The sequence below is a fragment of the Podarcis gaigeae genome, assembly GCF_964106915.1.
Source record: "Podarcis gaigeae genome assembly, chromosome: 10".
Lineage (NCBI taxonomy): Eukaryota > Metazoa > Chordata > Lepidosauria > Squamata > Lacertidae > Podarcis > Podarcis gaigeae.
This window is the reverse complement of record NC_139686.1, coordinates 58302110-58325385: the sequence shown is the minus strand read 5'-3', so window position 1 is coordinate 58325385 and position 23276 is coordinate 58302110. Positions and strand designations below refer to the sequence as shown.

At 44.3% G+C, this 23276-nt stretch overlaps 1 protein-coding gene across 4 annotated transcripts in view; it reads left to right on the top strand.

Moving 5' to 3' along the window:
- Positions 1–5466, top strand: part of GRM8 (glutamate metabotropic receptor 8) — a 552158-nt gene extending 546692 nt beyond the window's left edge. For 2 of the 4 annotated variants that reach the window (XM_083699119.1, XM_083699120.1), the window contains exon 11: positions 4881–5466. In XM_083699119.1, the coding sequence (XP_083555245.1) occupies positions 4881–4930 (50 nt within the window). In that variant the 3' untranslated portion in view covers positions 4931–5466. The remainder of the gene's footprint in view (positions 1–4880) is intronic. The other 2 variants (XM_083699117.1, XM_083699118.1) reach the window with 1 other exon arrangement.
- The last annotated feature ends 17810 nt before the right edge of the window (positions 5467–23276 follow it).

Below are 23276 nucleotides of genomic sequence, written 5' to 3'. Positions count from 1 at the left end.
TGAGAGATAGGTATCTCTCAAGTAATTAAGGAACAAAAGAAGAAAAGGCACACTAGCCTGGGAACTTCCTCTCTGCCCAGAACATTGGAGGCTAGACACCACACCCCCTCTACAGTATTTATAGGAACTCAAACATTGAGATCCCGCTCTGTTCCAGTAACAAGAAGCCGAAAGCACCAGCCTGAAGATGACGAGTGAGACCTCGTCGAAACGTCGCCTAGACACCCCAACTTTTACACGGGAAGACACCCGAGGACACCAAAACCTGCATATATATATATATATATATGTGTGTGTGTTTCTGCAAACCTTAGGATTACCCCAAGTTTTCTAAAAGCCTTCCTGTTGTGTGTGAATGGTGCTGTTTTGGCTTCATGAGGACCAACACTCAGAGAGCGAGTTACCTATCTACATGCTAGATGGGAGTGGCTGAATCTAGTATAAGCACTCTCTAAATGTGATTTCTGAGTGACAACTGGAAGCAAACCTATACCATCCAGTAGCTTGATGCGCAGCAAAGTGTTTTTGTGTTTTACTGTAGTCTTATCTTGGCTTCAGCCCCAAAACATTGATATGATTTTAAAGCTCATCTTCAGTGCCTGCCTGCAGGGTGTTGATCCTCGTTGTTTACTGCTTGAGAAGCAGGAAGATTAGAAAAGGCAACACATCCCCATTCTCGGGAGTCCCCCCCACCCCCGCCATGGTGTAATTGAGCTGTCTTGGCTGAAAGACAGGCAACTCAGAATTGGCGCTTGCTTTTTTCAAAAGTCATCCTGTAGCTATTAGGCCATCTTAACTTTACTCCCTGCTGCCAAAATAATTTGCGGAAACTTTTTAGAGGCACCAGCACACTTATCGCTGAGTTACTTGAAAGCTGCTCTTTGAAACCAGCTAGCTGTAATAGTACTCAGAATACCATCTAGAAAATATTCCTTCTTGCTAGCAGTTGGTGACCCTCAGGTCTCAAATTACTTTTGCAGTGGCAGTCACGGCATTGTGTGGCAATGACATCATTTGCGGTGACGGGGCGAGGGGAAGCGTGGTGCCGTGGAGGGAATGAAACTCAACAGTCAGGTTGAGAACCTGCGTTTAGTGGAATATGATCTCAATGGGGTATGATAGCATTGGGGCTTAGTTGCACATAGGTGTGCTTAAGCAGACTTCTAGGTTCAGTTCCTGACTCTGTCATGATTCTCGTGACCTAAAGGACACAACAGCACTTTTACAATGCATTTTTATAATGTAGTGCATTTTGAAATTGCTTTGAAACTCGGTGTTTCTCCCTGAGCAGTGATGATTATGATATAAACTCATCTAGCTCTAAACCCTGGATCAGTTTTCAACTGGTCCCTTGCTCTTCCCAGCCCACATGCTAACTATTTGCTAAAGAGGCCTTTTAAGTTCCATCAGGGAGCAACACTGTGAGAGTACTGTTGCCTTCATGTCTTGCTTGTGGGGGAATCCAATAACAGGAAGCAGGGTTCTGGACTCAATGGGTCTGACCCAACTGGACTCCTTATCTTCTTAATTTTCATCAGCCCTGAAGCAGTTAGCATTGGGGCCCACAAGACCATTTGGGCCCAACAGTTACTCCACTGCCTGTGGTTGTAGCGTGGGGGGGGAGCTGCCATAGTGATTGCCCCAGGCACATTTTTCTTGGGAGGGGGGACGCTGCTCACACCACCCTCCCTGAACCAGCCCTGTGATGTTTTGCGAGGCTGGACTCTGATCAGATCCCAGCCTCGCAAAGTGGCCTGTGGAGGGCCTGTGAGCACCCCATGCACCCTTCGATCCCAGGTCCTTGAGGAAAGGCTGGGATCAAAGGTTCTCATGTCACTCTCCCCAAACTGCTTTGTGAGGCTGGGATTATTCCAAACTCATGAGGATCCTTGCTTTCTTCATAGTATTGTTATCATTGTCGTAACAGTGACAACAGGTAAATGCTCCAAAAAGGTTAGGATACGGTTTTTTGTTTTTTTCCTTAGAGTTTTCAAGCAGTTAGTATGTGAAATAGCAAGGTGCAGGGTACAGAACTAATTCACAGTTATGGTTGCATCCAATGAGCCCTGGCTTCAAACTGGGCCTGTGTGCATGCGTTGCTTAGTAACTGTGTAGAGCAAAATAAGCCTGATTTTCTTGCGTATAAAATGGCCAACATGTTTAACGTGTTCTAGTAATAGTTTCATTCTGTTAGAAATCTGGCCTGACCTGCTGTGGCGTCTGACTGATTAAGCAGGGGACTCCATTCATACACTCTTTTTTACAGCAGTTTTCTAGGATAAGCCATCAATTAACCTGAAATTGAAACATCCACCCTTTTCTGCCGCATTTGCCAGAGTGAAACTTCCTCCTTAATGCAAAATTCTCTTTGCAACTGTAAAGCTTTACATGAATTTGTTCAAACATCAGTGCATACAAACATTACATTTTATGCATATTAAACTTATATCTTTAACAGACACCCTGTGTATTTTAAGTGTAGATGAGCTATATTATACCATGAAAGTCGAACCTGTGGTCATGTTAGCTAGGGCCGATGTAGTATAGTGAAATCTGGCAGGCTACGAGTTAGTCACTCCTGTACAATATATATAGTTCTCAATTCACTGACTGCAATCGTAGGGTGGTATTCAACTAATCTTTACTCAAAGCAGAGTCACTCAAATTAAGGAACATTACTAAGTTAGCTCCATGGGTCTATGCTTGAGTAAAACTTCGTTACCACCCCTATTACCCACTTGCTTGGGAGACAGCCTGATTATTGAAATGCCTGCTTTCAATTCAAGAGAGCTGCATGTCATTTTGATTTGTCTTTATATTATTCCAAAGGACTAAACTGATCTTTTAAAAGTCTGTTAGTTCCTCGAGTTTATTGTGCCAAATATACGGCCATCTCTGGTCACCTATGCTTGCCAAGTGTGATTCGCATTTCAACTGTGAATTGCCCACAGTCTTTAAAACCAAGATACCAGCTGCTGAGGCTTTCAAATCCCCAAACAGAAGCAGTAAGCTCATTATAGTAAATTGTGGATGATGCTTGAGAAGATGTTCATGAAATAAAGAGAGAAGAGGAAAGCTGGGTACACTGGTAGTCAGTGTTTTCTTCCTCTCCTTTTTAAAATCACGAAATGAAATTGACAAGAATGTGAGCAACTTTTCAGAAATCACACACAAATTCTTAGGAGTACTGTTAATTTTAGGCTCATTACTACCCTAAGAAGCCATAGGCCCAGGAGGACTTGTTACTTCTTTTAACAACATTTTAAATGGAAAGACTGAACACAAGCAGTGCAGAAAATTTCCTTCATTGGGTAAGTGGAGTTAAACTAAGTTTTCTGAAAAATCCCAAGATGGAGAAATTTCTCTATAATTTTCAGGAGAGGGTTGCTGCTTACCTCACATATACTTTACAATGTGGCCAAGTGCTTTCCAATTTTTCTTGCTTTTTAACTATTTAAAAATGTCCTGCACTGATTGCAGTTGTGCACCGTTTTCTGCAAAGCTCCCTGCTGGCTGCTTCTGGGAGTACCCTGAGATATTCATTCTGGTTCTCTCGGTTTCTCATTTTTCCAATCTTGAATTCAATTCTCCAAATTTCTGCAGTGGTGTGCTTTTCTCTATTTCATCCTCATCAAAATTAATCATCATCTTTGTGCAACTCTTTCCTATGAAATACATTTTTATATGCTGTTTTGACTACATATTTTTGCACGCAATTTCCCCTAATATAATGCATTTTTGTATACAGTGATACCTCAGGTTAAGTACTTAATTCGTTCTGAAGGTCCATTCTTAACCTGAAACTGTTCTTAACCTGAAGCACCATGGGGCCTCCTGCTGCCGCTGCGCCACCAGAGCATGATTTCTGTTCTCATCCTGAAGAAAGTTCTTAACCTGAGATACTATTTCTGGGTTAGCAGAGTCTGTAACCTGAAGCGTATGTAACCTGAGGTACCACTGTACAATATTCATTTTGGGGTACACTTTCCCCTAATGCATACTTTTTTGTAAACCACTTTGAGTTTTGCTTTTTTTACAGTATATAAACTTTATGAAATAAATTAAATAATAAAATATTTGTGAGCCTTGGCTGGAGAATTGCAGCACAAAACTCAGATAAGTACGAATTTTTAAAGATGGCCGTTTTTCAGTTCTTACATTTGGACAGTGTGAATTTGAAAGATTTGCATTTAAATGGCAAATGAATCAAATTTCTCCTCCAACCCTAATTGGGAGCAATGTCAAATCCCATAGCTCTCAAGCCATTCCATGGAGTATGGCTGGAGGGAAGCAGAATGAGGCTCTCTCTCCCCATAGATTCCCTACTGGTGGAACTTCCTGAGATGAACCAGGTCACTTCTGGAAGATCTGTTCAGGTGGAAGTGGTCATCAGGGTGCTGTGTTGCCATCTTCCTGATGGGGTGCTACTGCCACTTACCAAGGCAATGTGGTCAGGATACTAGCAGGAGTGCTGGTTTGGCTCCACCCATGTAGCTGCCACGCATTGCTGCATCCTTGACTTCACCACCACCCTGCCCCACCACTCCACCACCACAGTAACCAGCCCTGACACCACTGTTGGGATTGCCCCACAATGCTAGGTATATTTGGTTCAAGTACTGTGTTGAAATGGGTTTGCGTGATACCCTTTGCTGAGACCAGAATGTCTTTATGATCCCTGAGCTTGAGCAAAAAGAACAACCTGTCTGCTGTGTCTGTCAGCAGCCCTGGTTAACGCCCATGCCTAATTCTGTTCAGTTTCTTTGAAGACATGGCACATCACCAGCACGAAACATTTCACAGGGTTGTTAAGCTTCTTTCCGTATCCATAAGAAGGGCTTTTCTCTGTTTGGCTGATCTTTGCTTGTTTTTGCCCGCAGCTTCCTCCAGCAAGACGACTTATGTCAGCTACAGCAATCATGGAAACTGAGTGAGGAAACCAAACATACCTGAAGACTTGCAGGATGCGAACTTAAGAACAACGTTGACTATAGCATCATGAGAACTCAGCCTTTGAGATGTCTCTAGACCATAGTCTAAACTGTAAAAGGACAAAGACTAACCTTGAGCCCAAAGCAGGAGGGGCGGGTGGGTTGGGAGAGAAATCGCCCAGAAATATATTATATGACTGTGTGTCAAATGTCCAAACTGTTTACTCATGAAAGAAGGTGAATCACAAAAGGAAAACAAAAAATGTTAGCTTGTGAAAAAAAATGCTGTTGAAATAAAAAAAAAAACCATGTCTGATGTTCTACTTGTAAGTACTTTTTTGTGATTGTGAGAATTTCCATTCCCGTTCCACACTTGTTCAACTTGTATAAGAAGATGAAGTTTGTTCCTTGTGAAGATGGCTGACTGAATTGAAGCCCTGCGTTGTGCTAATGATAAATGCAATGGTTGACGCATGCAATTTTTTATACAAAATAATTTATTTCTATTAATAAAGGAATGTTTTGCAAATGTTGAGACTTGTTTCGTTGCCATTTTGAGGGCTGCGTTCAAATGCCTGAAGGGGATAGATATTGTGTGCTAGGGAAATTGCAGCTGTAATGTGGGAGACTGTAGAATCAGGTGCTAGTATACTTGGGATGGTATGCACAAACAGGCTTGGTATCTAAGTGTTTAGACAGGCAAGGGGCAATAGGTGCAATAAGTTCACTGGTCAATTGCCCCAGTGTCCCTAGAAGCTGATGGCTGGAGATGGATGCTATAATCTGTGAAGAGCTGGAAGAGACCACACTCTGCTTCCTTGAAGGATAACAATAGTCCTTTTCCGCCTGGTCCCACCCCTTCACCCCTTCCAAAAAGGAGTTAGGGTGGAAGCCTCATCTGCCATCTGCCTAAAGGGCAAGCGGGTTCCCCTCAGACACACTGTGCTCTGTAACAACTTGGGGAGCAAGGTTACAGTGCACATAGGTACAAGCTTCTCCCACTCTCTTACCTCTTTTTTAAAAAAAATATTTAATCATTTTTTCAATACAAACAACCACAAAAAACATATACAACACAAACTGTAATAACACTAATAACACAATTTACCATTTCAGATTTGAGTACTGATATACCTATGACTACACCTTTTAAACAATATTTCCCCACCTCTCATCCCCCTACTTCCCATCACCGTCCGCCTTATTGCTTCAATATTCCTTCCAGATTTCTTCATATTTATCCATTCTTAATTTGCATTGACATGCAATTTGTTCGTATGTGGCTAGTCTCTTACCTCTTTTTGGTGGTTGCGCCCATCAACAGTTCCTCTTTCGTGGTGTGGCTATGGTGTTGACCTTTGGGCATAGTAGAAATTTTTGTCCGCCCAGCAGACTGGTGTTTTCACCTGCTTCACACTGCCTGGAACTGGATGGTGGTCTGCTAAATACTTGATTGGTTAAACTGGTTACTTTGGCAGGCAGGGAAGAAGTAGGTCGGCTGACTGACCCCCTTAGACACCTCTGTGGGTCATGGGCAGCTCCTGGGTTTCAGGACCCAGTGGTGGGAATTAGGGGCCATCTTTCTTCCCCATCCACTTGGAGTTGAGGCATCTCCAGGGGTGATCATGCAGGAATGCCTCCCTCCTCTCCTTCAGGACAGGAAGAATTGGTTCTACCCATCCTTGCAGGAACTGACCACCTGCATAAAAAGGTAAAGGTAAAGGACCCCTGACAATTAAGTTCAGTCACAGACAACTCTGGGGTTGCGGCGCTCATCTCACTTTACAGGCCAAGAGAGCCGGCGTTTGTCTGCAGACAGTTTTTCTGGGTCATGTGGCCAGTTGCTTCTGGTGCAACAGAACACTGAAACCAGAGCAGCGCTCGGAAACGCCATTTACCTTCCCGCCAGAGTAGTACCTATTTATCTACTTGCACTTTTTGGCTTGCTTTGAAACAGCTAGGTTGGCAGGAGCTGGGAACAAGCAATGGGAGCTCACCCTGTCACAGAGATTCGAACCGCCGACCTTCTGATTAGCAAGCCCAAGAGGCTCAGCACCACTTGTGTCCCTCGCCCACCTGCATACCTTTGGGCATTTGCCTGAAATTTGGTTATCTAGCTCCTGCACTGATAGCTTTTCCTCTGCCGGTTCTCTTTATGTTTACATGGGCCAAAGTGATCTATAGTTCAAGTAGCTACTGGTATCAGTGTTTTTAATTCAGCTCTCAGCCACAAAGAAAGGAAAAGAAGCACACAACTGTTATTGCTGAAGTTAATATGGAAGGAGGGGTGGAACCCAACCACAACCACCCTTACTACTATAAACTACTTCAAAGGTAAAGGTACCCCTGCCCATACGGGCCAGTCGTGTCTGACTCTAGGGTTGTGCACCCATCTCACTTAAGAGGCCGGGGGCCAGCACTGTCCGGAAACACTTCTGGGTCACATGGCCAGTGTGACGAAGCTGCTCTGGCGAGCCAGCAACAGCGCAGCACACGGAAACGCCGTTTACCTTCCCGCTATAAAGCGGTACCTATTTATCTACTTGCACTTAGGGGTGCTTTCGAACTGCTAGGTGGGCAGGAGCTGGGACCGAAAGATGGGAGCTCACCCCGCCGCAGGGGTTCGAACCGCCGACCATGCGACCGGCAAGTCCTAGGCACTGAGGTTTTACCCATAGCGCCACCCGCGTCCCCACCTACTTCAAAAGGTAGGTGCAAATCCAAGTTATTTGTGAAACTGATCTAATTGTAAATCCCCTAAAGCCAGCAAGGCAGGGCAACAAATTATTTCAACAGGGAGGCAGAGACAGAGAATGACTTTCAGCCTAGAAGTCCTTCATTTTACTACTTCTTGTCTGTATTGATATAGGATTAAGATCAAGGAGATACAGAGTTGCTGGAAAATATTTGGATTGGCATAGAAGCTGTCAGTGTGTGCTTTGGGATATCAGACACTTTTTTCCTACCATCTATAAAATGAATAAAAAATAATCCAATTCACTTATTTCCAAGCTAGGCTGTATTTAGGCTACAATCCTATACCCACTTATTTGGAAGAAAGCCCAAGTGCACTCAATGAGACTTCCTTCTAAGTAGACATTGACAGGATTGTGCTGTCAGTCTTGAATGTATGGATACCCTGATATGCTGGTAATCATATACTGAACAAATACTCAGTGTCATCATACTAAGCAGATGCACAGAGAGTCCCAGATGTTTCCAGAGACTTAAGCCAAGCAGCCACAAGATAACTGTTCATCAAAACTAAGATGCAAAATATTTTTATACATCTTTTAAAAAACCAAATGAACCAATACAGGTGTAGCATTAATGAACTATAATAAAAAGAATATGTCAAGCCTCTTCAGCATTCAGAATAGAACTTCACACACTACACAACCAAATAATACCTTGGTTATACGATGGTGGTTCAGCAATAGAGGCACATTAAATTCAAAAAAGTAGATGTCCAGGAAGCACACACAAAATTCACTAAAAATACCCCACCTGTTTGGATGAGTGTGTCTGTAGTATCTAGAATTCTAAAAATACTCATCTCCATTCAGTGTGGCCTAGAACTGTCCCTGACTATTCACATGTGATCAAAGCTTTCCTGGGAATCCCACACACACACATCAAACAAACATGTTACCATTTATCTTTCCTAGTTCTGCACAAAGATGTTTGTAGCAACTGCTTTCTTTTTGCTCTGGCAACTTTTACAAGACTTATTCTCAGTGCTTTTTTAATAGGAAGGAAGGAAGGAAGGAAGGAAGGAAGGAAGGAAGGAAGGAAGGAAGGAACGTGCCGGTACTCACCATGAAGTTGTTACACTTTTAACATTTAAAGGGAAAGGTCCTGGTACTGTGTACTTTTGAGTACCCCAGAAAAAAGCACTGCTCATTGCTGAATAGATCCCAAGCAAAAAAGGGATCACGCAGAATCATGAAGCTATGTTGTCAGTCCAAGCTGGCTACGTGATAATGTTACTCAGGCCAGCTGAGAGTAAGGGCAATTGAATGGTAGTGAAAGAACACAGGTGATGTATGAGGGTTTGCCCTCATTCTGAATGAACAAATATTTTCACCATCTAGTGATTATAAATTGCAGAAGGTTGAAAGTCTATTTACAAAAAGTAATCCCTGTTCCTTTTGGCATACATCTACTGGATACTCTGTCATATCTTGTGTTTATAAATTCCTTCTCTGGCAACGTAGCTACTGCCCTCAATTGCCAGTTCCCTGAGACTGAATTGCTCACGGGGCTCTCCATCATTCAAACCCTCTACCATCACTGGTATTCAAAAAAAATTGATATTCCAGACAATTCTTCACCATAAAATGTGGGCAACTTAAGCAGACAAAAGCCAGTCAACTCAGATTTCTCTTGGGTCTCCAGCTGACCCTGCCTGCCCCAATTTCCCCTAAGCTGTCTTCTCCTTCTACTGAGCCTGCTTCCCATTATCCATCTTGAGGGAACAGGTGCCATGAACGCTATGTGAGTGTATTTAGAACAGGCTCAACCTCGGCCCTCCAGATGTTTTGAGACTACAATTGTCATCATCCCTGACCACTGGTCCTGTTTGGAAGCTGTGGCTGGATGGTTACGTGGGAGCCGGTTGAAGTTAGACCCTTCGAAGACAGAGGCCCTTTGGCTGGGATGGGATGATATGGGATTGGGGGGCAACTCCCATCTCTTGTGGGGGTGCAAGTAGTGCCAGACCATCCGTTAAGAGTTTGGGTGTAATCTTCGACACCCCCCTTTCCATGGAGGCGCAGATTGCAGCTATAACAAAGGCAGCGTTTGTCCATCTCCGCCAAGCTAAGCAGCTGGCTTCTTACCTCTCTCGCCCTGACCTAGCCACTGTGACCCACGCGACGGTCACCTCCAGACTGGATTATTGTAACTTGCTCTACGTGGGGCTGCCCTTGAGACTGACCCAGAAACTCCAGCGGGTGCAGAATGCCGCAGCGAGACTCCTTACTGGGTCCTCACTGCATGGTCACATTCATCCAGTGCTATACCAGCTGCACTGGCACCCGATGGAGTACAGGATCAGGTTTAAGGTGGTGGTTTTAACCTTTAAAGCCCTATACCCTCGTACCTACGGGACCTAGGATCCTCGTACCTACGGGACCGCCTCTCCTGGTAGGTCCCACAGAGGAACTTACGGTTTTCAAACAAAAACATCTTGAAGGTCCCAGGCCACTGAGAGGTTAGGCTGGCCTCAACTAGAGCCAGGGCTTTTTCAGCTGTGGCTCTGAACTGGTGGAACACTCTGTCACAAGAGACTAGGGCCCTGCGGGACTTTACATCTTTCTGCAGGGCCTGCAAGACAGAGATGTTCCACCAGGCCTTTGGCCAGGGCACAGCCTGACTCCCTCCTTTGGCAATCCTCACAGAACTCTAGCCCAATGGTTGCCATTAATCTGATTTGAATTAATTTTATAATGAATTGATTTTAGAATGTTGTACTATTTTATTGTTGTTAGCTGCCCTGAGCCTGGCTTTGGCTGGGGAGGGCGGGATATAAATAAAATTATTATTATTATTATTATTATTATTATTATTATTATTATTATTATTATCATCATCATCATCATCATCATCATCATGGGAGTTATAGGCCAAAAACATCTGAGGTTAAGGAAGCCTGACTTAGAAAGACACTTATTTAGAATTAGAAGGTGGCTTATGTTGTGCGGTTCTCTTCATTACTGTAATGTTTATAGGGGCTGCTCGTGCGTAGGTTGCCACCACTCCTGGCCAGGTTACCTGGTTGAATCCTTTCTGTCTGGACAGCCCTTCACTTCGTGGCTGTCTCAGTCGCTGGCAGAATCCGTCAGTGGGCGTTTCTTGAACTTCTTCCAGCAAACAAGTTCTTTGACGCCAAGTCTCCTCCTACTCTCCCTGCGCAGAAGTCTTCTGCGCAGGGAGGGTGTGGGCAGTGGAGCACCCATGCTCTCTCCGCTGGTCTCCGGTGAAGAGTCCTGGAGCCTCCTCTCCGATTCCCCCATCTGCCCCCCTTCTCCACTGGTGTTATGCTGATTTCCTTCCCCAGCAGATGGGCTGCCTCTCTGCCTGCTGGGACCCTCTCCGACATCCCTCTGGAGCCTTCCCTCCACCTCTGGTTCCTATGGCAGTTCCCTGACAATTACTTTCACAGGTGTCTTGGGAAAAGCTTTGCCAGCTTCCAAGGCAAAAGCAGGCATGGGGAAGTGGATGACTACCACCTGCCAGCATCACCCAGGCTTCTGCCTGGCAACTTCATTCCTGATTCCAGCCTGCCAACTTCCATTGGATTCCATACATGAATGTCCACCAGTTCATCCATACACCCTGGGCTTGAATGAATGGCAATGCATCTGGACACAAAGCCACAATCTGAAAGATTTGTGAGACCGCTGTGTTAAAACGGTTTAAGCTTTTATTAAGCAACTCACTACCATTTTGCACTCCAATAGCTTAAAAACAATGACAAATAGCTACTCAAGGTATTATTATGAACCCAAGCATAGAAATGTCTGAAGACATTATTTCCGAACCTTCCACTATGCAAGACTTATTGAATCAGAATGCATTCACCTTGTTTGTTTATATGTATCCCTCATTTCGCAATCTAGATGAGAAAGCCGTGGACGCTGTGTGATGTGGGGGCACAAAATGCCTGTTTTATTGTGTTCCATCACTGTGATCCGATTTTAAAGTGCACATATATGACAGGCGTATTTCGCTATCGTATTGGACATTAAGTTAGAAAGATTGCTTGATGTGGTACCATATTTGCAAATAAGATGCATGCCAGGGGGCAGATTAAGAACGACAAGTAGGGATCTGCTTACATCAAGCTCTTCAAAATTGAATGTGGCAAAACTTAATCATGGCCCTGGCATTAGCCTTGTTTCCTTGGGCTGCAATCTGAAACTCTGGAAATCCAATTCTCAGCTCTGTAGTTGCCCTGACTTCACAAGAGCTGCAAAGGATAATCGATGGGGTCAGGCTATTATTATTCTTTTTCAAGAAATTATATAGGGAAGTATTCAAGGGAGTTCTCCCTCTCTCTCACTCTCTCTCTCTGCCTTCAGGTTTGCTCTTAAGAGTGAATAACAACAAACACAGGAAAGGAAATTTACAGTAAGCAGAGAAAGCTAGAGTTAGATGAATGGAATGGGTTGCAGCAGTAGTGTTAGTATCAGTGAGGATATTTGAAAACCAGCCATGGATTAAGGCTGCAATGCTATACACACTTACCTGGGAGTTGGTCCCATCAAACTCAGTGGCACATATTGTCTGAGGTACCATGAGAGTCACAATCGAGTCTGGAAGAGAACACAATTCATGTTGGGAATAGTGCACATGTCAGGGGTTCAGGAGCAGAGGCACAGGAGAGGGAGGAAATGGAGAGCGAGGGGGAGGAATCCGAGGGGGGCATAGGCAGTGACAGTGGTCAGAGGGATTCCACGAGCCTCTCCAGCGAATCGGAAGATTCACAGAAGGGAGCGCCGATGGCCAGGGCAAGGGGGGTGCCAAGGGGGAAACCCCAGAAGGAAGGGGCCAGCGGGGACTCCCAGAGCAGCAGTTGGAAATCAGGACCAGCTTCTCCACCAGAGCGCAGTGGGGGGGAGGAGTCCCAGGAATCGGGACCAGTGTTCTCACTACCAGCGAGAGGAGATGAGTCGGGATTGACCACGCCTCCATCGGAGAGCGGGGAAACGGTCAAGAGGAAGGTTACCGGCTGGGCGCGCGCGCCAAGTTCAAATGTACGGGCGAGCGGCACAGCAGGCAGCCCGGATAGGGAGCCAGGTCCTAAAGCCCGCCGGAAGGAGGGGGAAGACTCAGGGGTGTCAGCATCAGAAGAGTCCAGAAAGGAGGAAACCCCAGGGAGCAGAAGGACCCAGAGGAGGAAGGAACAACGGAAGAGGTGGAGTAAAGCTAGAGTCTTAAACTGGTGTCTAGGAGGCGGAGACTCAGATGGAGCTTCGCCGGTCTAAGGTCTAGGACGTAGAGTTGCACGCTGCGGTTTGGAAATGGAAACTAATCTTCAATAAAGACTTTTATATGTTATCACTGACTAGCGTGGGTCCTCTGTGAGCTGGGACCTGGAGGCAACTCTGACAGCACAGATCAGTGCACCTGTATGAATATACAAGGCCAACTCAGATCTAGTGGTATGCACTTGTTTTAAAACCAAACACAAATCAGGCTAAACCTAAGTCCTATTGAAACAAAGGAGGTTTTAGTCAGTCACCCCAGTTTTCCCAATCATGTACAACAGTGGCATGCAGCGAACTTTCTCATGGGGGAACAGTTAGGGCCAGAGGCACCAGCTTGTGAAGGCAATTGCAACAACAACACCACCATATTATGGTCATAGACCAGTATAAGGAGAGAGGGGTATAATCATGTTTTAAAAACCTAATAGGAGTTAAAAACAGATTATACATACATTATATATATATATATATATATATATATATATATATATATATATATATGCATAAGAATCCAAAAGACGCTAAGAAAGTCTAAAACAGGGGTTAGGAACATGAGACAAGCGTGAAAGAGTGCAAAAGGTTAGGATATATAAGACCACAGCTATCAGGCTACAGAAAAGGGACATGGGTGGCGCTGTGGTCTAAACCACTGAGCCTCTTGGGCTTGCCAATCATAAAGTCAGCAGTTCGAATCCCTGCAATGGGGTGAGCTCGGTCCCAGCTCCTGCCAACCTAGCAGTTTGAAAGCACACCAAAAAAAAAAAAAGAGGTGAAAGTAGATAAAGAGGTACCGCTCTGGCAGGAAGGTAAACGGCGTTTCCATGCGCTGCTCTGGTTTCAGTGTTCGTTGCGCCAGAAGCAGCTTAGTCATGCTGGCCACGTGACCCAGAAAAACTGTCTGCGGACAAACGCCGGCTCCCTAGGCCTGTAAAGTGAGATGAGCGCTGCAACCCCAGAGTCATCTGCAACTGGACTTAACTGTCAGGGGTCCTTTACCTTTACCTTTTTATCAGTCTACAGTGCACGCTCATTATATCTGATTTGTGGCACAGGTCATCATCTGATGAATTTTGAGCACTGCTGTGCAGAATCTGGCAACACTGTATGCTGCAGCAGGATTGGTATCTGAAAGCAGCAGGGAGGTATAGAATTGTCCAGTGCATCATGGGTACTTATGCAGTAATGGTAAGATGAGGCTCGTACAAATGTCTCTATAATAAATACACTGGCGAAGCATATGCTCAGTTGCTTCTATTTGTCCAGAGTCACAGGCGGATTGCCTCTCCAGATAAGCAATCTCTCTGCATTGTGAGGGCAATTGTGGGTGATATCGCAACACCTTGACATTGCACATGTGAGCATTGCACCCCCCTCCATGAGCCAGGCAGAAGTTGACCAGGCTTTGGGAAAGTGGCACTAGGTCTCTGACAGCATGCTGGAGCCCACCCGCCTCCTTCCCAAAGCTGAGCGGGCCCTGGGCCCTGTCAGAGTATCATTCCTCCCTCCCTAAGCTGGGTGAACGCTTCCTGGGCTTTGAAGAGGAGGCACCAGGGGAATATTTATAGGGAGTACAGTGGTACCTCAAGTTAAGTACTTAATTCGTTCTGGAGGTCTGTTCTTAACCTGAAACTGATCTTAACCTGAATCACCACTTAACTAATGGGGCCTCCTGCTGCCACTGCGCTGCTGGAGCACGATTTCTGTTCTCATCCTGGAGCAAAGTTCTTAACCCAAGGTAATATTTCTGGGTTAGCAGAGTCTGTAACCTGAAGCGTATGTAACCCAAGGAACCACTGTAGTCTATTTTCTCCAACCCACTGACTGTATGCCGCTGATGTAGAACTTTTTTTTCTCTTGACTGGGGTAATAATGTGCCACTGGTTTTTTGAAAGAGAGAGAGAGAAAGTTGTTGGTCTTCTTTTCTTCCCTTTTTATTTTTCCCATTTCAGACTTTGGAATCTGCATCGCTTATGGAATATCCGAGTAGTAAAGGAGTATTTGCCTTTTCCATGAAGCAAGGGTATTTTATGCTGAGCCCTCCTAGTAGTCCAACAACACAGGAGTTGTCCAACCACTCCCATCATCCCTGAACATTGACCACAATGACTGAGGCTGATGATAGTTCTGGTCCAAGAACCTCTGTAGGGTACCATGTTGAGTACCCATGCCATGAAATAGGTATGCAGGTGATGTTTCTGTTTAACAATGGGAAGACCAATACTAAATGAGACATCTGATCTTCTGCCAAAGAAATCATCTGAGAAATTAAGAGCACAATTAGCCTGGGTCCAGAGAAATCAGCTGTGCAAGAAATATACAGATGTCTCAGTACATAAAACATCTCTGCAAAATTCTTCGTCAGAACTATGAATTTTGTAACAATATGGGGCTCTTTAGGCATTACATTTCCAATGGAAGGTATCAAAACCATCTGACAATATAAGCATATCTAAAACATGTTCATATACGAAATAATTCAAGATCCAAGACTGATGCAGACTGGGATAAAAAATATTTTTGTGCTCCTCAACCAGCAAAGAAGAAACTGAACCAAATACCTGATTTGTTGGCATGTTGAGTATGATAGCAGGTGGTTAGCTGCAAGGATTATGCTTTTTTCAGAAGGTGGCACACAGAAATAAAAAGACAAACAGAAGGGTCCCCTGAAGCCAAAATCAACAATGTTGGCAAATTGGGCAAGATTCACAACATTTAGTTTCTCATAATCAGAGGTAAGATATCATTTTTGGGAGGGGGTCAGAACTCACATGATATACAGCAAAGTATGTAAAGGGCTTTTAATTTTTAAAGACCAATCATGATTGCAAACACTTGGGAAAATAAAGGAGAGGAGAATATAAGAAGGAAAACAGTCTGGCATCACCCCAGCAGCTCCTTTCCCTCAATTCTGCCTGAGAAACGTAAAATGACTCATAAAACAGGTACTGTGGCTGACAAATTGACTGAAGTTTAACCATGACAAGAAAACAAAGGAAAAAACAGAAAGAAAGTGAAGAAAACAGTTTGGAGCAGTTTGGACTTCCATCTAGATTCAAAATGGCACTTGAAGGTATTCAAATGTAGACCAAAACCTACTCCTCACTCTCAGGAAGCAGCACGTCAAAGCTTGTGACAATATATGCACAGGGATCCAAATCAGCACAGTTTGGAACACTTTGTTCCATCATTTGGGTTCAAAATGGTGTCTGACAGTATTAAAACATAGGCCAAAATCCACTCTTCCATCTTGCGAACTGTTATCCCAAATTGGATGATGATATCTTCAGGGACATCCAAATCGGTGTTGTTTCGTCTGCCATCTTGATTCAAAATGGCTTCCTACAGCATCCTAACATAGAAAAAAAACCTAGATCTTCCCACTCAGGAATTGATATGTCAAATTAGGTGCCCATATCTCAACAGGTGTTTAAATGCACAGAGAACAGAAAGATAGAGAAGACAGATAAACAAACTTATTTCCAATACAGTGGTGCCTCTCAAGACGAAATTAATTCGTTCCGCAAGTTTTTTCGTCTTGCGAGTTTTTCGTCTTGCGAAGCACGGTTTCCCATAGGAATGCATTGAAAATCAATCAATGCGTTCCTATGGAAACTGCCTTCAGACCAGGTCCGGGGACAGTCTGTCCCCCGATCTCTTCTGAAGGCGGGGGGGGGGGACAAGGGCTTTTTTCCCCACCGCCAGCCTTCAGAAGGCTGTTCTGAAGGCTGGCGGTGGGAAGAAAAGCCCTTCTCCCCACCTCCCGCCCCGCAAGCTCCGGGGACAGGAGGGCTTTGCTATCGACCGCCAGCATTTTAAAAGCCCCCGGGACAGCAGATTTTAAAATGCTGGCGGGCGGCAGCGAAGCCTCCGCTGTCCCGGGCGATCTTAAAATGCTGGCGGGCGGCAGCGAAGCGTTCACTGCCAACCCCCAGCATTTTAAATGTCCCCGGGACAGCGGAGACTTCTCTGCCGTTTCTCCGCTATCCCGACGGCTTTTGAAGGCAGGCGGGGGGAGCAAAGACTTTCGCCCTCCGCCGGCATTCAGAAGAGGTCCTGGACTTTTGCCCCCCCCGCCTGCCTTCCCGGGACAGCGGAGACTTCTCCGCTGTCCCGGGCGATCTTAAAATGCTGGTGGGCGGCAGCGAAGGCTTCGCTGCCCCCTGCCAGCATTTTAAGATTGCCCCGGGACAGCGGAGAAGTCTCCGCTGTCCCGGGGGCTTTTAAAATGCTGGGGGACGGCAGCGAACACTTCGCTGCCCCCCGCCAGCATTTTAAGATTGCCCCGGGACAGCGGAGAAGTCTCTGCTGTCCCGAGAAGGCAGGTGGGGGGGGGAGCAAAGACGTTCGCCCCCCGCCGGCCTTTAGAAGAGGTCCAGGACCTCTTCTGAAGGCCGACGGAGGGCGAAAGTCTTTGCTCCCGACGGCCAGCATTTTAAAAGCGGTCCGGGATAGCGGGAAAGCGCAGCGCAATTCCCTGCTATCCCGGACCGCTTTTAAAATGCTGGCGGTGGGGAGCAAAGCCTTTCGGCCCCCCGCCGGCCTTCCTGGACCTCTTCTGAAGGCCGGAGGGGGGTGAAAGGCTTTGCTCCCCACCGCCAGCATTTAAAAGAGGTCCCCGGAGATTTCCCTATGGGCTTTCTTCTTGCGAAGCAAGCCCATAGGGAAATTCGTCTTGCGGAACGACTCAAAAACGGAAAACTCTTTCGTCTTGCGAGTTTTTCGTTTTGCGAGGCGTTCGTCTTGCGGGGCACCACTGTATATATATATTAGAGGCACACATATATTCCACTATATATATTAGAGGCACAACACAGAAGCAAGCAACAATTTATTTTAGACTGGAATAAATAGCTATAAATTGAGTATAAGGCAAATGAGTTCCAGAAACTTCTAAATATTCATTTTTTTAGAGAGAGAGGACCTGGAGGTTTCTGGTTTTGACTGAACCGTTCATGTTTGTAGTGCATTGGTATTCCCTGTGAAAGTCTAGAGAATATGAGCTCCTGTCGGGCTTTTTATTTAGTAACATCTGGCAACCCTTTCAGAGTCACCAGGGAGAGTGTCCTCAGTTGAAATTATCACCACCTGCTGTGAGGTAGAGAAGATATATTTCCTAGGTGATTCTTTTTTATTTATTGTGCAGCATACATTATTAATTATAAACTGAATTTCCCCAACACAAATTGATATTTTTTTCTTTTCTTTTTTAATTTTATGAAACCCTTTATGGCTGCTAGGCGTTTTTTAAAAAGTCATCCACTGATCATATTTTTTAGCATCTATTCAACTAGAATAAACAAATTAAAATATCTAAAAGTAACATCACTGGGATGCAACACATGGTAGCTGCTGTACTTCTCTGGATGAAGTGATTCCTTTCTCATCCATCCCAACATATTTTGTGGGTAATTGATCTGAAAATTGCTACCATGACAACCAAATCAAGAAGCCTCTAAGTTGGTTGAAGCTGAATCAAGCTGTTTCATGAAGTACTAGCTGGGGTCTATACTGAACCTTATGGTTGGTTGACTATGTAAAGTAATACAAGTCAGTATACTGATACTAAAGTATTTACAGTGGTACCTCGGGTTACATACACTTCAGGTTACATACGCTTCTGGTTACAGACTCCGCTAACCCAGAAATAGTACCTCGGGTTAAGAACTTTGCTTCAGGATTAGAACAGAAATCGTGCTCCAGCGGCACAGCGGCAGCAGGAGGCCCCATTAGCTAAAGTGGTGCTTCAGGTTAAGAAGAGTTTCAGGTTAAGAATGGATCTCCGGTACGAATTAAGTACTTAACCTGAGGTACCACTGTACTAATATTTATTTATTTAGTGTTTTCTTGATGGATTCACAGGCATTGGAGGTGAGGGTTTTTGTCTTCTTCTCCCAGTGTCCCATATTCGCATTCTCAGAGGTAGAGAATGAAGTCATGTATTGGTAAAAGATCTACAGAAATGTTTATTTTTTAAAATTTAATTTTCAAAAACCAAAAAACCCTAGCTGTTGTACATCTACTATATACCGTATTTTTCACTCCATAGGGCACACTGGACCATAGGGTGCACCTATTTTTTAGGGGGGGGGAATAAAGCCTGCATTCGCTCCATAGGACACACACACATTTCCCCTTCATTTTTGGAGGGGGAAAAGTGCATCCTATAGAGCGAAAAATACGGTAACTTCACACAGCCCGAGGACTAAAAATTGGCCGCTGTTTCTTTAATGCTAAAAGAACTAAGTAAGCATGAGTCAGCAGCCTACAAATGACTCATGCAACCTTTCACCAAATTGTACCTGTATGTATAGAGTGGTCAATGTTAGCATTGGGTGTTGGGTTGGTTGGATAGTAGAAAGCTGGTTGCGTTTGGTGTGTGTAAAAAGCTGTCAGTCGTGGTTGGAGAAGAAGACTTTTTAAGAATAAAAGCAGCAATACTCTGCAAGAATACACTTTCTCAAAGACCCTTTTGTGCCAACTAAGGTCTGAGGACAAGGCAAAAAAGTAAAAAAGGAGGTCAGAACCTTTGCATTTTTCAAACACTGACGAATTCTGAGCTTTAGTGAATGCTATCAGAGTATATTGAGCAGTCTTGCTACTCAGGAGATAAAGTGGGCAGATCCTTTTGATGGGAATGGAAGGGTTAAGGGCTTTTGAGAAGGAATCTGAGCATGAAGACAGATGTGAGGTGAACACAAACTTGTGGCATTTTGAAGCATCAGTTGCAGGGCAGCAAATGTGTGTAAACTTGGGGTTCACAATTGGCATTCAATGCTTTGCAAATACTTGCGGGTTTTTTATAGTGTTTCATTCAAGCTGTGTGCTGCTAATGTACTGGAGGTAAGAAACTGATGTCATATCAGCCCCTTTGCCCCATGAATAGTACTGTATTGGCTTTCAAACATTCTGGGGGCATAGACAGGATTAAGGGACTTCTCCACAGGAGAAGATAAACACTGCAGGTGGAATAGCTCTGACTTTAAAAGCCTATTAAATGGAGATGTTATTCTCACAGTCTGCATTTGTACTGGATTTTATTTTTTAATAAATAAATAAATTACTGTACTTTTCCATGTATAAGACTAGATTTCCCCCCTTAAAAATCATGCAAAAAAGTGGTGGTCGTCTTATACATGGGTAGCGCTTTGGGTGTAGGTTTGATTGTTGCTGCCATGGCTGTCAGCGGCTATTATGCGTGTTATTGGTTGCTGTGTCAATGGTTGTTGTTGATTGGCTGATGCTGCAGCAATTGGGCAGGCAGTTGGCAGCTTCTGCTGGTGAGGGAACAGATGGGAGGGGGATTTTGTGATGCCCGGGTGAGCGATTTTCAGCATTCCCCCCGAAAAAATGCTCAACAACTTTGAGCAATCCTCCGCAAAAAAAGCTCAACCTCTTTTTGCCATCTCCCTCATTTTCTGAAATTTCAGTCCCCCAAAATAGGGGGTAACTTATACATTGGGGCATCTTATAGATGGAAAAGTATGGTATTTATATAAGGAATATTTATATATACTCTAAGGTAAGGTGCTTTTTTGCATATTAAATGGTTTTAGATGTGTTTTCATTGTTAGATCGCTCCAGGATGTTTTATAGGAAAGGATTCATAAACCGAATCGAACAAATAATAATCAGAGCTTGAAACTGGTCATTGAACTTCGGAAAGGACCAAGGAGTCAGAGCAGATCAGAATCATTACCAGGCAACTATCATTCTTACTCACAAACTCTGCGGGTTTTGTGAAAATAAACTCAGATCAGCTCTATGTTCCAGATAGTTCCTTGTAAAAGAAGCTATGAAGTTCTCAGTCCGGGATGTGGAAATTCATGGATATATGTGATGCCACAAGGCAGGCATTTGAAGGCTCAGAAAAGGTTGCTTTGACACCTGGCCTCTATTTATTTTCAACTGGCTCTACATGCCTCTAGTAACTCACCAGTAAGGGAGGGGAATCTCTTTTTTCTTATTGCCTAATGCTAATTTCTTCATTTCATAGTCACCGCCGTTATCTGACAATGCAAAACAAGTTGCAGTCATTTTGATATACAGAGGTTATCATTCCTTGTGTGGATTTTCATCTGTCACTATCATCTCTCCTGTGACACTGAACCGAGAATGACAGGATGATTAGTTTTATCTAAAATTCAGGGTATTTTTCTCCGAATGGCAGCTATGAAGTGCACAATTTGCAAGATAAAATAACAAAAATGTGATTATTTCAAATGCCTGGCTGCTGGTAGTTTATTGCCTAAAGCAGGGAATGTTTTGGACAGATGCCCTGAAAGTATATTCTGGAGATATAGCTTAGAATGATGGTGATTCAGGAAAGAAAGAAAGAAAGAAAGAAAGAAAGAAAGAAAGAAAGAAAGAAAGAAAGCTCTTAATTCCTTTCAACAGGCAGGATACGTAAGAAGGAGGTAGAGTAATAGCAACAACCACTTATTAGGGAAGTGCTCGCAGGAGAGTTTAATTTGATATTATGACAGTGTTAATTACCTTATCAGTGGGGAAAGACCTTGTGTTCAGTGGCTTTTATACTGTGTTCTGAGGAATTCTAATATCCAATTGAAGCTTATCAGCGACCCTCAGGGAGCAGATCATTAATGCAACCAAACTTCCCTGAACTGCAGTGAGCCCATTGCTACCAACTAGGGTGGCCAGGTAAAAAAAGGAAAAGAGAGAGGACAGTGCTTCTGCACTTTTAGGGGTTGTACAGAAGATGGAAAGGGACGCGGGTGGCGCAGTGGGTTAAACCACAGAGCCTAGGACTTGCCGATCAGAAGGTCAGCGGTTCGAATCCCCACGACGGGGTGAGCTCCCATTGCTCGGTCCCTGCTCATGCCAACCTAGCCGGCTCCCTCAGCCAATAAAGCAAGATGATCGCCGCAACCCCAGAGTCGGTCACGACTGGACCTAATGGTCAGGGGTCCCTTTACCTTTACAGAAGATGGAATATCAGCTTGTGTGTCTTGTTGTGCCGCATAACTCTTCTGCACAACTATTAAAGGGGCAGGAGTCTTGTCCTCTTTTGCATCTGTCCACCCTGCTTCCAAGCTTATGTGGTCTAGCTCTTAAGAGAGTTTTAAATTATGTTCTAGGCCTGTGGTCTTCTTCCTTTTCAGTCTCTGAACTTATCTTTAACCCAGCACACAATATATATACAAGGTGTGACCGGAAAGTTCGTTGAATGGTCACAGAAATCAGACAGAGAGAAATATTCGAACATAGACCTTACAAAGTAGGCCCCCTCTGATACAATGCACCGTTGACAACATTCGTGGAACTGTTGGAAACTTCTGGAGAAGTCCTCTTTTCATACTGCATTCAATTCCCTCATCACAGCAGCTTGGACATGCAAAATGTTGGAAAATCTGTGCCCTTTCAGGGCAGATTTCAGCTTTGGAAAAAGAAAGAAATCCAGTGGGGCCAGATCAGGAGAATATGGAGGGTGGGACAACTCAGTAACCTCAGTAACGATTTCATGTGGAATATGCAATTCTTTCACCATCATTCAGACGGACAAACACAGATTCTGCGTCAACAACTCACAAACTCTGTCAATATTTGCCACAGTTCTGCTCGTCGACAGTCTGCCACACTGAGGATCATCTTCAATGGTTTGCCGCCCTTCACGGAAATGCTTAAACCACTCACACACTGTCTTTCAAATTACAGCTTCATCTCCGTACACAATTGTGAGCATTTTGTGGGTTTCCGATACCGATTGTATGTTCAAATATTTCTCACTGTCCTATTTCTGTGACCATTCAACAAACTTTCCAGACACACCTTGTATATATTTCATTTTTCTCCTCTCCCCATTCCATTTTTCTCCACTTTGGCTATGTCCACACCATACATTTAAAGCACTATCACACATACATAAATTAAAAAGTCATGCCTTCCTGGAATTAATCCTGGAAACTTTAGAAGTTTGTTAAGGGTACTGAGAGGTCTTAGGGGACCCCTAGTCCCCTCATGAAGGTACAATTCCCAGAGTTACCTGGGAAGAGCGATTGGTGGTTAAACCAGCTTTGTGAGGGGAATATAGGTCTCCTAACAATTCTCAGCTACAATTCCTAGGATTTTTTTTTGGGGGGGGGGCTTAACTGTTTACAGTGGAATGATAGTGTTTTGGATGTATGGTGCAGATTCGGCCTTTTTCTGTTCTTTTTTCTTACTCCTTGTCCTTTCTCTCAACACCAGAATTCTATATATACCCAATTCACAATTTCTGTAGTGTCATGGATCAATCTAAGAGGAGATCCAGAGCTTTGCAGGAAATGAGAATACACACTAGAAAATGCCTCGGGGATCCACTGCAGCAGCTGTGATATAGAAGCAGGCATTCCTC